The sequence below is a fragment of the Poromitra crassiceps genome (assembly GCF_964638095.1).
Source record: "Poromitra crassiceps genome assembly, chromosome: 2".
Classification (NCBI taxonomy): domain Eukaryota; kingdom Metazoa; phylum Chordata; class Actinopteri; order Beryciformes; family Melamphaidae; genus Poromitra; species Poromitra crassiceps.
In genome coordinates, this window is record NC_139624.1 from 52,027,094 (window position 1) to 52,042,931 (window position 15,838).

The 15,838-nt window shown below is 44.6% G+C and overlaps 1 protein-coding gene across 1 annotated transcript in view; it reads right to left on the reverse strand.

Moving 5' to 3' along the window:
* cog5 (component of oligomeric golgi complex 5) overlaps nucleotides 1-15,838 on the reverse strand; it is a 130,441-nt gene that overhangs the window by 32,447 nt on the left and 82,156 nt on the right. Inside the window, exons 9-13 of the mRNA XM_083658754.1 lie at nucleotides 14,907-15,019; nucleotides 14,689-14,766; nucleotides 10,767-10,848; nucleotides 7,789-7,993; nucleotides 1,388-1,549 (exon numbers count right to left, since the gene is read on the reverse strand). Of these exons, the coding sequence (XP_083514880.1) occupies nucleotides 1,388-1,549; nucleotides 7,789-7,993; nucleotides 10,767-10,848; nucleotides 14,689-14,766; nucleotides 14,907-15,019 (640 nt within the window). The remainder of the gene's footprint in view (nucleotides 1-1,387; nucleotides 1,550-7,788; nucleotides 7,994-10,766; nucleotides 10,849-14,688; nucleotides 14,767-14,906; nucleotides 15,020-15,838) is intronic.

The window sequence follows — 15,838 nt, forward strand, 5'->3', positions numbered from 1 at the left end:
GATGCAGAGGCAGAGGAGGCTAGACGCTGATCTCAGACCAGTTTGGTATTCCCCTCCTATGCTAATTTGCGGGGCGATCAGTAGTGTTCCCTGGGAAGAGGTGCGATCCAGCAGCAGCTGTGGACAGAACTCTCTCTGTGTGTGTGTGTGTGTGTGTGTGTGTGTGTGTGTGTGTGTGTGTCTGTGTGTCTGTCTGTCTGTCTGTCTGTCTGTCTGTCTGTGTGTCTGTCTGCACACTCACTCACACTGAGTAAACTGTATTGTTGAATGTAAAAAAAGCACTTCATGTATATATATATATATATATATATATATATTTTTTTTTTTGTCATTTGTGTCATAACGAATAATATTTACATGTCTGATGTCAATACAGTTCAAAATAAAAGAATTGAGAGCGAGTTCTGCCTGAGATTGTGTCTTTTACAAAAATGGCCTTTTCTCCTGTTTGTCTTCTCAGAGAGACCTTTTTGGTGAAAACAGGGTGTATATAAATGGCTATAAGTAGAGTACAGAACATGCTAAAAGCTCACTTTTTTTCCCCTGGTGAACCCAGAGACGTACATCTTCATTTTGAGGTATTGCAAATCACTTTGGTGCTAATAGATAATTTACTGTGGGTCTTGAAAGATGACCAACAATTATGAAAATCTTTGGCCTGTGCTAAATATTGGCAGTCCTAAACTGGCCATGAATGAGTTAAAGAAGAAATATACAGGACTGTTCAGTCAAATCTGCTCTTAAAGAAGAAATATACAGGACTGTTCAGTCAAATCTGCTCTTAAAGAAGAAATATACAGGACTGTTCAGTCAAATCTGCTCTTAAAATATACAGGACTGTTCAGTCAAATCTGCTCTTAAAGAAGAAATATACAGGACTGTTCTCAGAAGCTAAATGCAAATAAGCAGTTAAGTAAGTACTAATTTGAAGAATATGTTTCAGAAAGTACCAGCGTTGGCAGCAAGAAAACCAACGATGCTCTTTACAGTGATTGTTGGTACCACAGAACACTCAATGGCTTGCATCACCATCGTATCCATAACGAAGACAACAGAAAAACCTCACACCCTGACAACAACTGTCTGACTGTTACAGCAATAACAGACCTTTTCACCCATACATGACTAGAGCACACTGGCTTGACTAAACAAGTTACTTCAAGCCAGTGTGCTCTAGCGGATGATGAAAAGGCCCGTTATTGCTTTAACAGTCACACAGTTGTCGTCGGGGTGTAAGGTTTTTATTTGTTATGGATACGGTGGTGATGCAAGCCATTGAGCACACTGGCTTGAGTTATTTCAAGTCTGCGACGAGCGCTTGAGGAAACGGTCTGTGAACTTGTCATCTGTGGACGTACAAACCGGCGGGGCGTTGGCGGGCACGAACCTGCTGATGGTCTTGATGATGCTGTCCAGCTCGTCGTTGGAGGGGGGGTTTCGGCCGCCCATGGGGAACACGAGGTTGATGGGATCAAACAGGCGAGACAGGGACTTGGAGAGGTAGGCTGCCTCGTACGTCTGCAGGGACTCCTTCAGAGCCTTCTCTGGGCTGCACGCACACACGCACGCACGCACACACACACACACACACACACACACGCACGCACGCACGCACATACACACGCACACACATACACACGCACACACACACACGCACACACACACGCACGCACACCGCACATACACACGCACACACATACACACGCACACACACACACGCACATACACATGCACGCACGCACACACAGGCACACACACATACATACACACGCACACACGCGCGCGCACACACGCGCGCACGCACACACACGCACACACACACACACACACACACACGCACACATACACACACACACACACACGCACACATACACACGCACACACATATACACACACACACGCGCGCGCACATACACACGCACACACACAAACAGTCAAAAAGATGCAGGAAAGACGATGACACACGAAGGAAGTAAAAACGGTACACAGAAGCACATCAGACAGTAATAAGTAAGACATTTGTGCAGAAATATGTACAAACTATAAGTGCACTCTGAGAGTGCAGACCTCGGCCAAAGGCCAATAGTCCAGTCTGCTATGATATGCAAATGTTGTGAGTCGGATCAGATCCTTCCTTTGCCCATACACCCGTTCCACAAAGTTTCATGAAAATCGGGCCAGTAGTTTTTCCATAATCCTGTTGACAATCTGACAAAAAAAACGACTGTTTGTCTTACTTTAGTACACATCATATCCACAAATTGCTTATTAAAATATCTGTGTTGACATTTATTAATCAACTGATTTACATAACGGCAAAATGTGCCTTATCCTGTTCCTATTCAGTGTAGAAATTATACTGTGTGTGTATGTTTTTCCGTGTGTTGCCATCATCATTATCTCATGACTATTTATCATCGTTAGCCAGTATGTTGATGGATGTGTATAGTTACTCTTGAAGTGCTCTTGACTCGTGGCCCGCTGTCTGTCTAATTATGCTGTGTGTGTTTGTGTGTGTGTGTTTATGTGTGCCAAAATACCAAAGTGGTAGACATATGCACAAGCATCTGCACACATGCTCCTGTCATTAACGCACATGCAAAGACTGATCATTTTATAACTTTGCATTCCAGATCTTCTTTTGCCCTTTCTAGCTGATGTTCCCTCCTCTCTATCATTTCCTCAATCCCTCTCTCTCCACCTGTATCATTCCTCCATCTGCCAATGGCGGTCTGCCTTGAGGTTTTAGCTGCTGGCTTGTGAGCAAAAGGTCACTGGCTCAAATCCACCACACCGGAGGGGAAAAACGGTGTGTGGAAAATTACTGAGGAACACACTCGCCTCGCTCAACACCCTCGTCCTGTCGAAGTGCTTTCAAGCACTTAGCGTGAGTTGCCAGTTGAGCTGCTCAGTGGCCAACAGTTGAAGACTGTGGTTGTACGAAATAAAGGTTAAATAAATGAAAGTACTGGGTGTGAGTGTGCAGCTGTATGGATGTGAGGCAGAGTGGTGCTGACAAAGAGCATGCAACTTTCCTTGGATAAATAAAGGTTCAACAAGTACCTTGCTCAAAGGCACAGCGACAAGAAATAGTTGTCAAGGGAGGGGGACAGCGTGTTGCATTGACTTTCCCCAGCTGGTCCGGGGATTTAAAGTGACCCCCTTCTGCCTGATCACAAGCTTGTTTATTATTATTCTAATGTCTGTTTTGGCTGTGGCTGAGTTAAGTTAGGCTAAGCTGCTCTATCAGCCACACGTTTTAATTCCGTACTAAAAATCATTGTTGGCTTGTAAAACAACAAAAGTGGCAGGTGAATTTGGGGATTTCACCAGCCACTGAGACTGTAGACAAAAAGGGTAGTTTCCTGTCCCGTAGCAACTGATAATGTAATAATAACTTGTTACGTCACAGCACAGACCCTCTAAATGGGTTAATACTGTACTGTACTGTACTGTACTGTACTGACAATGTAATACAATGCTGACTAATAATGTTATGACTAGGGGTGTCAAAATTAATCGTATAATCGATGCATCGCGATGCGGACATGTGAATCGAATCGTTGACAGATGAATCGTTGAATCGTTTATGTTTAAATTTCTATTGACATTCAGATTTTAAAGCACTTTCTAAGTAAAAAAGGGCCTTGATATTTATCTGACTTCTTGTATTAATTGATGAAAAAGTAGCCATGTGCAGTAATAATACAGAAAATTTAGGATTTGATACTTGGAGCTGCAATACTTTGAGCTGTATCGAGATGCATCGTGATGCATCGTGGAATCAAATCGAATCGTTGACAGATGAATCATAATCAAATCGAATCGTGAGGCCAGTGAAGATTCACAGCCCTAGTTATAACCTGTAAAAATAATAAGAAAGTAATACCTCATTATTATTACATCATCAGTTATCATAATCATAAGTAAGTAGTAAGTATCATAATAATTAATAATAATTTAGTGTATTTATAGCTTGGGGGGGACCTCAACTCACCCACCACCACCAACATGTAGCACCCACCTGGGTAATGCATGGCAGCCAGTCTTGGCCAGAACGCTCACCACACACCAGCTAACACGGTGGAGAGGTGAACACTCACCACACATCAGCTAGTCTCGTTGGCCAGCCTCCTCTCCCTTCCGTCCGAGGAGTCTGGCGCCACAGGTCTCCATAGTGGGATTGCGATGGGCGGCGCTTAGCGGCAGTGCCCTTGGAAAATAGTTTCCAACAATCAAAACTGGCCGTTTTCAACGTGTAGCAACGAGCTAGCGTGTAGGTTTCTGCCGTTAGCTTGCTAGCTAGTTAGCGAACTTAGCGTTGTTATTTTCACTGAGGCAGTATGGCACTATTTACAGCAACAAACAGGGAGGAGGGAGCGGAAGCCGCTCTGATTGACATGGTTGGAGCCAATGACAGAGTTTGTAATAACCCGGGAGCGGACATCCGGCTGCCACCGAAACAGTCGCTCCAATGGGAGAGCAGAGTAGAGCAGGGGAGGGTTTATCCCAGTTATGGAGACCTGTGGCGCCAGACTCCTCGGACGGAAGGGAGAGGAGGCTGGCCAGCGAGACTACACATCAGCTATCATGGTGGAGAGTTGAACGCTCACCACACATCAGCTAACATGGTGGAGAGTTGAACACTCACCACACATCAGCTAACATGGTGGAGAGGTGAACGCTCACCACACATCAGCTAACACGGTGGAGAGGTGAACTCTCACCACACATCAGCTAACATGGTGGAGAGTTGAACACTCACCACACATCAGCTAACACGGTGGAGAGGTGAACGCTCACCACACATCAGCTAACACGGTGGAGAGGTGAACTCACCACACATCAGCTAACATGGTGGAGAGGTGAACTCACCACACATCAGCTAACATGGTGGAGAGGTGAACACTCACCACACATCAGCTAACATGGTGGAGAGGTGAACACTCACCACACATCAGCTAACATGGTGGAGAGTTGAACGCTCACCACACATCAGCTAACATGGTGGAGAGTTGAACACTCACCACACTTCAGCTAACATGGTGGAGAGTTGAACACTCACCACACTTCAGCTAACATGGTGGAGAGTTGAACACTCACCACACTTCAGCTAACATGGTGGAGAGTTGAACACTCACCACACTTCAGCTAACATGGTGGAGAGTTGAACACTCACCACACTTCAGCTAACATGGTGGAGAGTTGAACACTCACCACACATCAGCTAACACGGTGGAGAGTTGAACACTCACCACACTTCAGCTAACATGGTGGAGAGGTGAACACTCACCACACATCAGCTAACATGGTGGAGAGTTGAACACTCACCACACATCAGCTAACATGGTGGAGAGGTGAATGCTCACCACACATCAGCTAACATGGTGGAGAGTTGAACACTCACCACACATCAGCTAACACGGTGGAGAGTTGAACACTCACCACACATCAGCTAACATGGTGGAGAGTTGAACACTCACCACACATCAGCTAACATGGTGGAGAGGTGAATGCTCACCACACATCAGCTAACATGGTGGAGAGTTGAACACTCACCACACATCAGCTAACACAGTGGAGAGTTGAACACTCACCACACATCAGCTAACACGGTGGAGAGTTGAACACTCACCACACATCAGCTAACATGGTGGAGAGGTGAACACTCACCACACATCAGCTAACATGGTGGAGAGGTGAACGCTCACCACACATCAGCTAACACGGTGGAGAGGTGAACTCACCACACATCAGCTAACACGGTGGAGAGGTGAACTCACCACACATCAGCTAACACGGTGGAGAGGTGAACTCACCACACATCAGCTAACATGGTGGAGAGGTGAACTCACCACACATCAGCTAACACGGTGGAGAGTTGAACTCACCACACATCAGCTAACACGGTGGAGAGGTGAACACTCACGACACATCAGCTAACATGGTGGAGAGTTGAACGCTCACCACACATCAGCTAACATGGTGGAGAGTTGAACACTCACCACACTTCAGCTAACATGGTGGAGAGTTGAACACTCACCACACTTCAGCTAACATGGTGGAGAGTTGAACACTCACCACACATCAGCTAACACGGTGGAGAGTTGAACACTCACCACACATCAGCTATCATGGTGGAGAGTTGAACACTCACCACACATCAGCTAACATGGTGGAGAGTTGAGGACTGAAAGAGCCAATTAGATATCAAGGGATGATTAGGTGGCCATGATGGAAGCAAGCCAAGGCCTGTTTGGGAATTTAGGCAGGGCACCGGGGTTACACCGCTACTCTTGCTAAGGAATCTTTAAAGTCCAACTATTTAAAAACTATTTTAGATCACATCCCTGGTTATAGAGTGCACCTATTTAACAATGTATGACAAAAAATGCACAAAAATCAAATTTCTTCAGTTTTTCACATCAAAGGTCTACCGTGTTGTCTTCATTTATACATAAATCTGCAGTGTGCTTACATCAGCTAGTACTATCAAATTTCAACCCGATTTCAACATGACATGACAGCTGTCAATCAATCTTCATGGCTAGGAGGAAATTCTAAGCAGGCAACATGGCTGCCTACATGGGCAGACTTTGCTAGCTCTTAAATGTTATACTTATTGCCAATAAGTTTGTAACATACAAACTAAAACAAATGGTAATGTCTTAATTTAATGTAGATGCACATGTACAGTAATTGATGCAACATGTAATTGGCTCGTTAACTCGCATTCCAGGAATATGGCTATTTACTGTGGCTCGTGGTCCGCTTCAAGACCGGCAGCCAGCCCTCTGCCTTGGCTAGGAGGCTGTCCACCCGGAGGGAGCCAACCGCCAGTACTCTGCTTTGGAGCTGGGTGCAGTGAGCCAGCCAGTCCACTGCTGTCCGCTGTATTTACATTATATTGTGTTTGTAACATAGTGTGTTATTGAAACGTCACCGATAGGTTTCAGATTTGTCCGGTAAAATATATTATTTAGGGGACTGCTGTCTCGCTCTGCTCCGAGGCACAGAGCACTCACCTCGCATCGCCCCTCACATTCAGTCAGTCCACTCCATTCCCTCATCCGAGACATGCCCACTTTCCAATGGTCAAATCAAACTCATCCACATGCTATGTCCTACCTCTCTACCCTGTTTCATTCTGAATACGTCACGATATGGAAGTCACATGCATGCAGATGGCGTTTCAGCTTTAATGACCACAGAAAGTCAGCGGAGGACCAAAATGCGAGACTCATTAGCTAATGAACAGCCAGGAATGGGTCTCGCGCTACTTTTGCATGCTAAAATAAAGCTGATAATGTACAATTTGATTCAAGGGGGGGAAAACCCTTTCAGAGTACAACACAAACTGTCTATTTTGCTGGAAATCAACAGTGCTGCTTAATCCAGGAGCTTACTTCCTGGAACTCTTGAGAGTAAAAAACTGGTCCATTGGAGTGAATGGAGATGTCGGGACTCTTCCATCTACACGGCTCTGATCCCAAGGACGTTAAAGTTTCAGGGAGAGGAATCTGATTTGTTTCAACTATCTTTTCCCGCAAAAATCTTTGACCTGAAAGGATGTCATGTGACCAAAACTGTCCAATAAACAAGTTGTGGGTCCATGTGTCTTGTTTAAAAAACCCTGGCTCACTTGTAATTGGCAAGTGTGAACCGAAATGATCCAAATTCAAAAATGCTACAAAGTAAGTGTTTCTATGCAACAAACAAAACAAACTGTAGGTATGATCGCACCCTGAAAGTGACTCTGATTGCGATTCTGTGTTTGTATTTGCTCACTTGTAATCCTGCTTGGCGTGAGTGAAAAGGTCCTGGCCGTCGGTCTCTGTGGCGGGGACGTCCAGCGCGACGTCCATCTCTCCGCCACTCGTCAGCACCCCCTGCAGGCTGGAGCTGTACTGCTGCAGGCGGCGCCACAGCTCATTGTACAGACGCAACAGCTTAGGATACTCTCCTTCCAACGCCTGCTTCAAGAAGGAGGAGGCTAGAGGGGGGACAAAATTCATTACATATTAATAGATTAAATGTAAAGCTTTAACAACAGAATAGGGGCAATGGGAGAAGAAAGAGATTTAATTTCATTTCATTCATTACATCCAACTGCCTGGGAGAGATGGAAGGGTGAGAAAATAAGAGGGGGGGAGGGAGCTATAGTCAGAAGATTGAGGGGATATAGTGATGTTTCTGTGTCACTGGAGGGTCCAATCTCTGCCGAACCTAAACAATTTCGTCCCAGTTTTTGTGGTTTTGTAGTTTTTTGTGTTTATTACAAGATAGGGAGAGAGGGGGAGAGAGGGAGAAAGAGAGGATGGAGAAGAGAAAGTAATATGGAGCCATATATGCTGTCTGAAATGCTTTCTTACACGTTGACAAACTCTCCTCTCCCACACACACCACCCTTGTGAGCGCACACACACACACACACACGCAGGCGCGCATATGTATGCACGCACACGCGCGCGCGCGCACGCACACACACACACACACACACACACACACACACACACACACACACAATATAGAAACTAGCGGTTCCTCAGTATAGCGGTAGCATGAAGCCAAGTACGTTAGCAGCCAAATCCGCCTCTCCTGTTCTCACTTTGCTATTCCCTCTAATCATAGAACTCCTCATCTCCTCCTACTGCATAACAGGGCCTCAAACGCCTCCGTGTGATCTGTGTGTGTGTGAGTGAGAGAGATAGAGGGAGGGAGGGAGGGTATTGTTTACAAAATCTTTCTTGTCTCCCACCAATTTTTTTTTGCTTTATTTAACAGTTTTACTGTAAAGAGACTAAGCAGGTCCCAGGACGGACTCAAACCCAGGATGTTCCTTAACTACTGTAACTAAACCATCTTCCTCAAAGCAGAGACTTGCATACAGTGTGAGAGAGACAGGAATGTATGGGAGGGAGAGAGGGGAAGACATGCAGCCAATGACCGCAGGCCGGATTCGAATCCGAGTCGCTGCAGGGAGGACTGAGCCTCATATGGTACACGCTCTACCAGGTGAGCCACCGGGACGCCCCGACTTGAGGGCATATCTTAAGTCCAAGTGCAAGGGCAAATCTTTGCTAGTTTCTAGCACTCAAAATCTCTTTTTTCTTTTAAATTAATGACCACTGGGTCAGTACATCAAACGATGTGTTTCAGCGACCCAGTGGTCATTAAAAGAGAAAAAAAGGGACATTTCGAGTGCTGGAAACTAGCAAAGATTTGCTAGCCCTTGCACTTGGGCGTAAAATATGGCCCTTGGGTTCATGGGGAATCAAACCTAGGACATTCCCACTATGGGTTGATCTATAACTATTAAAGTCATCATTACACAGATCATTGACACCAGGTTGTTGGTGGATCTGAGCTGGGTTTGATTTGCATATAAAGACGTCAACCCGGAAAAGGGGGATTGAAGTAACCCGGCTCTGATGCGCTTCAGGGCCGATGAGAAAAGCAGGAGAAAAGCCAGACCTGGTTCTGTGTAAAGTAAAGCAAGAAAAATGCCTGTGCAAATGCCAATGGTAACCACGGTAACCATCTCTCACCACAACAAGCATTCCATCACCTTGTGTGTAAGTTGGCCTATCAGGAGGAAGCTGTGGCAAAGAGTCAACTGCCGTTGACTCGAGGTGAGAGAGAACCACACAAAAAATTAAAAATAAATAGCTAGCTTCATAGAGACTATGAAAACTCGACATGAGAATGTCTGAGTGTTTTATTATGATCATCACATTAATATAATTTTATTATCAGAGCACTCTGAACCTTGCACTCTACTACTGGCTGTGAATAATGTAGGTCATCCAGGAATTTAAACTTGCGGGATGTGAAAACACCAAACGGACAAGGCAGACTGCTGCCAAAAACATGCAGGGAGGTGAATCTATGAAAAGATGGCGTCAGTAGATTCCCTGCCTACCAGCATGAGGGTCGCAGGGTCGCAGTAGTGTCCTCTAGAGAGAGAGTGGCGTCAGCGGAGGACCAAAATGCGAGATTCATTAGCCAATGAACAGCCAGGAATGGGTCTCGCGCTACTTTTGCATGCTAAAATAAAGCCGATAATGTACAATTTGATTCATTTCAAGGGATGAAAAACCCTTTCAAAGTACAACACTGTCTATTTTGCTGCAACTCAACAGTGCTGCTTTTTTTACTCAAGAGTTCCACTTTCTACTTCCTGGAAAAAAACTGGTCCATTTGAGTGAATGGAGATGTCGGAACTCTTCTATTATACGGCTCTGGGTCGCAGGTTTGAGCCCCCCCCCCCAGCTTGGTCAGGTGTCCATACAGGCACAATTGGCCGTATCTGTAGGTGGGAAGGTGAATTAGGGTGTGTGTCCCGGTCACTGCACTAGTGCCTCCTCTGGTTGGTCGGGGTGCCTGTGCGGGGGGGAGTGAATAGCGTGATCCTCCCACGCGCCACGTCCTGCCGGTGAAACTCCTCACTGTCAGGTGAAAAGAAGCAGCTGCGGCTGGCGACTGCACATGTATCGGAGGAGGCATATGTAGTCTCCCCAGATCAGCAGAGGGGGTGGAGCAACGACCGGGACAGCAGGGGGGAATCCCCCCTCCAAAAAGAAGATGTATACAGGCTTCAGCTAATTTTGTCCATCCATCTTTGCATCCATCACTGTTCACTCCAACCCATCACAAAATAAAGATGCTCAAAATGATAGATGTTTCCATTGTCTCTTAAAACAAGAAAGCAGACTTGGATTGAACCTGAAAGGAAGGGAAGGAAGAAGAGGAAAGAAAAGTGTTACCTTCAGTAGCTTTGTGGAACTCTTCAGACAGCGTGTTGGTGACATCAGTCCAGAAGGTGGAGAGGATATCAGGCTGACCATCCTGCCATCAGGTCAACACACAGAGAGGACAGTCGTTAAAGGGCAACTTCATTCATTCGTTCACATCTTTCAAAGGAGTGAACTCAGCGGCTGCCATCATTCAAATACTCACGCAAGAATACAGCTTGCAGATGCTGTTATGCATTTATTCTGCAGCTATCTTATTACAACTATATCTTGACCAGAACAGAGTGGCACCAAATCAGTACAACAGAAAACTTTACGGGTGCCAAAGCACTCTGTGTAATAATAATACTAGGGGCAGCAAAAGTGCCGCAACAGTTTAGCAAAAATGCACACACGCACATGCACACACACTTAAACACTAACACACAGACCCTCACACAGTGCCTTAATTACTTAATGGATTTGGACATGTGTGTCTGTGTTTTCTCCCCTGATCTTCAATTAGAAGGCCTGCAGCAGGTCTCTGGCTCAGCCTCTTACCTCTCATGACGCTTACTATTCCTTCACTGCAGTCTCTGCCCATCCCTTTACATGCACATACACACACATGGGTCCAAAATCAATTCATGCCAAACTTCTTTCTCTGTCTCTGGTTGTATCTTCCACAGGCGTGTAGAACTGAATAAAATGGAACTCAATAAAATAGCCATAACCATAAATCAACCGTTACGCTATGCCCTTGGACAGAGGATTACAATTACTGGCTGTATTCTAACATATATACACATGATACAAGACACTCAGATCACCTTCACACACCCCCCCCCCCCCCCCCCTACAGTTGCACTACAAATAACCAATTTTCTATACGCTACAGAGGTGCTGTATTATGGAACGGTCATATCAATATTGCCAAACAAGCACTATCTCTGAACCAAACTCCAAATCTCCCTGATGAGTCACACATACTCATACTGTAGCCCACACATACAGTACACCTCTCACACTGCCTTTGTAACCGTCTACTTGTCTACTTACATTGTGGTTGCTCTTTTGACTTGAGAGTTACCTTTACCTATGTAGAGGTAAACTCGCAAACACAGATACGTGTAGCGCACAATCAAGTCAATACACGTAGGGGAAGATGTAAGGAGGTTACGTTGTTACCATCTCTATCCGGCCCCCAACTTCCTCAAAGGAAAACAAAACAACCCCCAAAAAGTAAATAAAACAATGTATAGACAGCGGCGTGTGCTATATGCGCAGGCTAACATGCTGGTCAGGAAATTTCATTCATGTTCTGATGATGTAAAGATGAACCTTTTCAGAGCCTACTGTACCCCCATTTATACTGCCCCCCTGTGGGTGAACTTCAAAAATGCGAGCCAACATAAGTTTCAGGTTGCATATAACGATTGTATGTGGATTTTGATGAAAAAACCTAGGTGGAGTAGTGCAAGTGACCTGTTTTGTAAGGCAGGAGTCTACACTTTTCAGGCCCTCCTTAGAAACCTAATGTATAAATTTATCGGCAGACTAATGTGTCCCAGAATGCCATCATAGTACTGCTAACCAACCCTGTGTTTAGTGCTGCAAGATACAACTCACGAATGTGGTCCTATTGGTATAGGTGCATTCTACTATAGATCTTAATTCTTTCTTGTGTGTTTTATTTTTCTAAAGTGTTGTTCATGTATGTGTTTTTCTATGGACCTTGTGTCTGATAATAAAGTTGATTGATTGATTGATTGAAAAGACAGCATTATGTTAATAAATCTAATCTGCTACAGCCATTTGATTTGTATCACTATGATATCAGGAGATTAACATGAGAAATTACCAATCACAGAGGGTTAAAAATAGAGAGACTCCCACGAAAATAGTAGCTTGGGTAAACCCAGCCACCACGTGACCTCCATGTACTATCAGTCACAAAGAAACCTACGCTACAGGCATAGTCTGTGACGTCACGTTGAAGGCTGGGTTCACCCAGGCTACAAAATAGGGAGTGTTTGGCTATGTTATGAGTCCAATGTGTGGCCCTTTCGGTTACTTTATGTAAGTCAGTATGGCCCTCTGGAAGAAAAAAAAGTTGCCCACCCCTGCCTTAGTGGTTAGGCAACAAAAGTGGTCATCAACCCTAATCCTAACACAGAAAACAGAAATGCACAGAATAGTCTTTCCATTTACATCTCCTCCTATGTGATTTAAATGATATCGATGTAATAAGGGAAATCAATTAGGGATAAAATGGCTTTTATCTAGTACTAGATTGACCTCATTAGTACTTCATGAAAAAGAGCATGTGTCCCTGTGTCAGTGGAACTTTTAGGTACCAAACCTAAAATGTCTGCTTACAACAATCACTATTTCCACACCAAAGAAGAAAGAAAGAAAAAAAACATTTTTTGCTCTGATACTACGGCTAAATGGGCCCTCATAGCTATGAGACTAGAAGAGGAATAGTCCAGCTGGATGCCTGTTAATCTGCAGAGCTGAGGAGCCTTGCATTTAGACATGTCATTAGGTCTCCAACTCACACCTCTATATCTGGGTAATTGGTGAGAGCTTTGTTTCCATAGTAACAGTCTCCTTCTCTGGTTTGTGCAACTAGGTTTCCATGGAGGTCCAGATTGAGACGCTGACGTCTCAATCATTTTTAAATGATGTGGCAATGATGGTCATGATTACTATTGATACTACTACTACTACTAGTACTTTGATAGTTTTAAACATTTTTCAGATGCCTGTCTATTTTTTTAAATCTTACACAAACTTGCTCCTCCCCCACTCTCTGAGTTCATAACTCAAGGACAGAGCAACGGCAGAGCAACAAGGGCGGCGTCCAGAGGAGACTGTGTTGTCCCATTTTGACGGTCCACGTTTGGACAATCAGTCTTCTCAGTCAGAGCCGCCCACTACTGAAACAGTTTCCCCACTGACATTAGAGAGAGCTCCAACATTTCCATTTTTAAATACAGATTGAAGGGGTGGCTCAAATCGAATCAAATTTGCACACACAATTAACTATTTAATCTTATATAGAAATACACTTACACATATTAACTCACACTCGCTTTTCTTAGTTTTCCATTTTTACTTACATTGTTTTAATGTATTTGTTTTAATTGTTGTGTTAATTGTTTCTATGTACTGTCCTGTTAGCCTTGTTTGGTATTGTAATGTGACATTGTGGGTCGTTATGTTGAGCTTTTACGGAGTGTCTGTCTTGTGCTGTCTTGCAATGTTGTATGGTTTTAGCCTCATCCTATACTGCTTTGTTTACTTTTTAGTATGAACCCTTGACCCTAGTTATTTTACCATCATGCTCAGGGACTACAGATGAAAATTAGCTCTCTTGCTAACTCTGGTACATTTACATGGATGTGCAAACTGACATGTTGATTAATGTACACTGTCCCTGGTAAATAAATGCTTAAATAAAATAAATAAATAAATAAATAAATAAATAAATAATACTACTACAAATAATAACAATTACACAGAGCTCAGGGCAGCTGATATGCTGCATTCGTTTATGGTAGGAGCTGGCAAGTGGCAAGTGGAAAACGTGTCACCTCCGAACTATGTGCGTTTGAGCTTCAGGCTTCAAGTCGCAAAACCATGGATGCTAATAGCCATTAGCTGTCTAAGCTAATAACAACATTAACATTGGTTGTATTGGTTTAACCAACTATTGTATCGGTATGCTGATTGGTCTGAAAGCTTACTATTGTTGAAAAGAAATGAAAATTCTTGAAAATTGAAATTCTCACAATCGTGGGCGCCATGTTGAAATGACGTCAAATGACGCGCTGGAAGCAAGTGGGGGTTGAGAAATCATACCCAAGTTGATTTTTGCTAGTAGCAACTGGCAATTTGCCACTTATAAACGAATGCAGCAATAAATGTATCCCCGTCAGTGCGGTCTCACCTTGATGATCTCATCGATGAAGCAGACGTGTGTGACAGGGTCTCTCTTCTTAGTCAGGACCTTCTGGAGATGCTGCACCTGTGAAACGTACAGCAAAGAAAATTATTATCTAACTTTAGATCTCATTTGCCAGGCATTCAGGATTTTTTTTTTTTTTATTCAACACACGCAAGTCGCACAGTGGATCCAAAATCTTAGGGCGAACCACTAGCGCGTACCTGTCTACATGCAGCGCATATCTGGTCCATGAGTTTTTCCAGGTTGGTCCACAGAGTGGCACGGCAAGCAGCTGTGTTCCCTGGAGTTGGCAGCACCGCTCTGCCTGGGGCACCTGGGGAAAACAGGGGGCACAGACATACACAAACACATTAGAGTTTGCAACAGCAGCGACTAATATAGAAAAGCCCACTTCATGCTCGCATCATGCATCTATCCTGCATTAGTACAATGATGCAGACAATTCTTTATTCATGTTATACAGTAGAATAAATATATCGCAAGACCAAAATGTTGATGTTCAGCAAGCACATAGAAGACTTCTATAACGGCTGCATCTGGGCAGGGCCTTCTGTTTTGCTTGACACATGAGTGCATATATTGTTTGGGTGGCCCAAGTGGGAATGGAAGCCCTAACATTGGAAATGCTCCACCAACTGAGCTATGCATAAATGGAACACGCATAGAAGCAGGCAGAAACTGCCCTCTACAGTATGGGTCTATTTTGGTCCAAGCTAAATAAACTAGGTCAAATTATAAAATGTCATTGTCTTTATAATCTTCTAACAATGAGGACAATATCTGTGTGTGTGTGTGAGTGAGTGAGTGAGTGGGTGAGACTCAAGGTCAGTGTGGGGGGAAGGGAGGGGGGGGGGGGGGGGGCTTTTGTTGGTGGGCTCCCCTGTGGATGTGTGGCAGACACACACGGATTCAATGGGGGGCAGGGGGCTTGTTGGAGAGCTTCACAGCCATGGGGTAGAAGCTGTTAAGATGGCGTGAGGTTTTGGTCTTGACGGACCAGAACCTCTTCCCGGATGGAAGTCTTAACAGGTGGTGGCCGGGGTGGGAGGGGTCCTTGATGATCTTTTCAGCTCTCTTCCTGGTTCTGGAGTGGTACAGATCCAGCAGAGACGGCAGGTTGCAGCCGATGGTT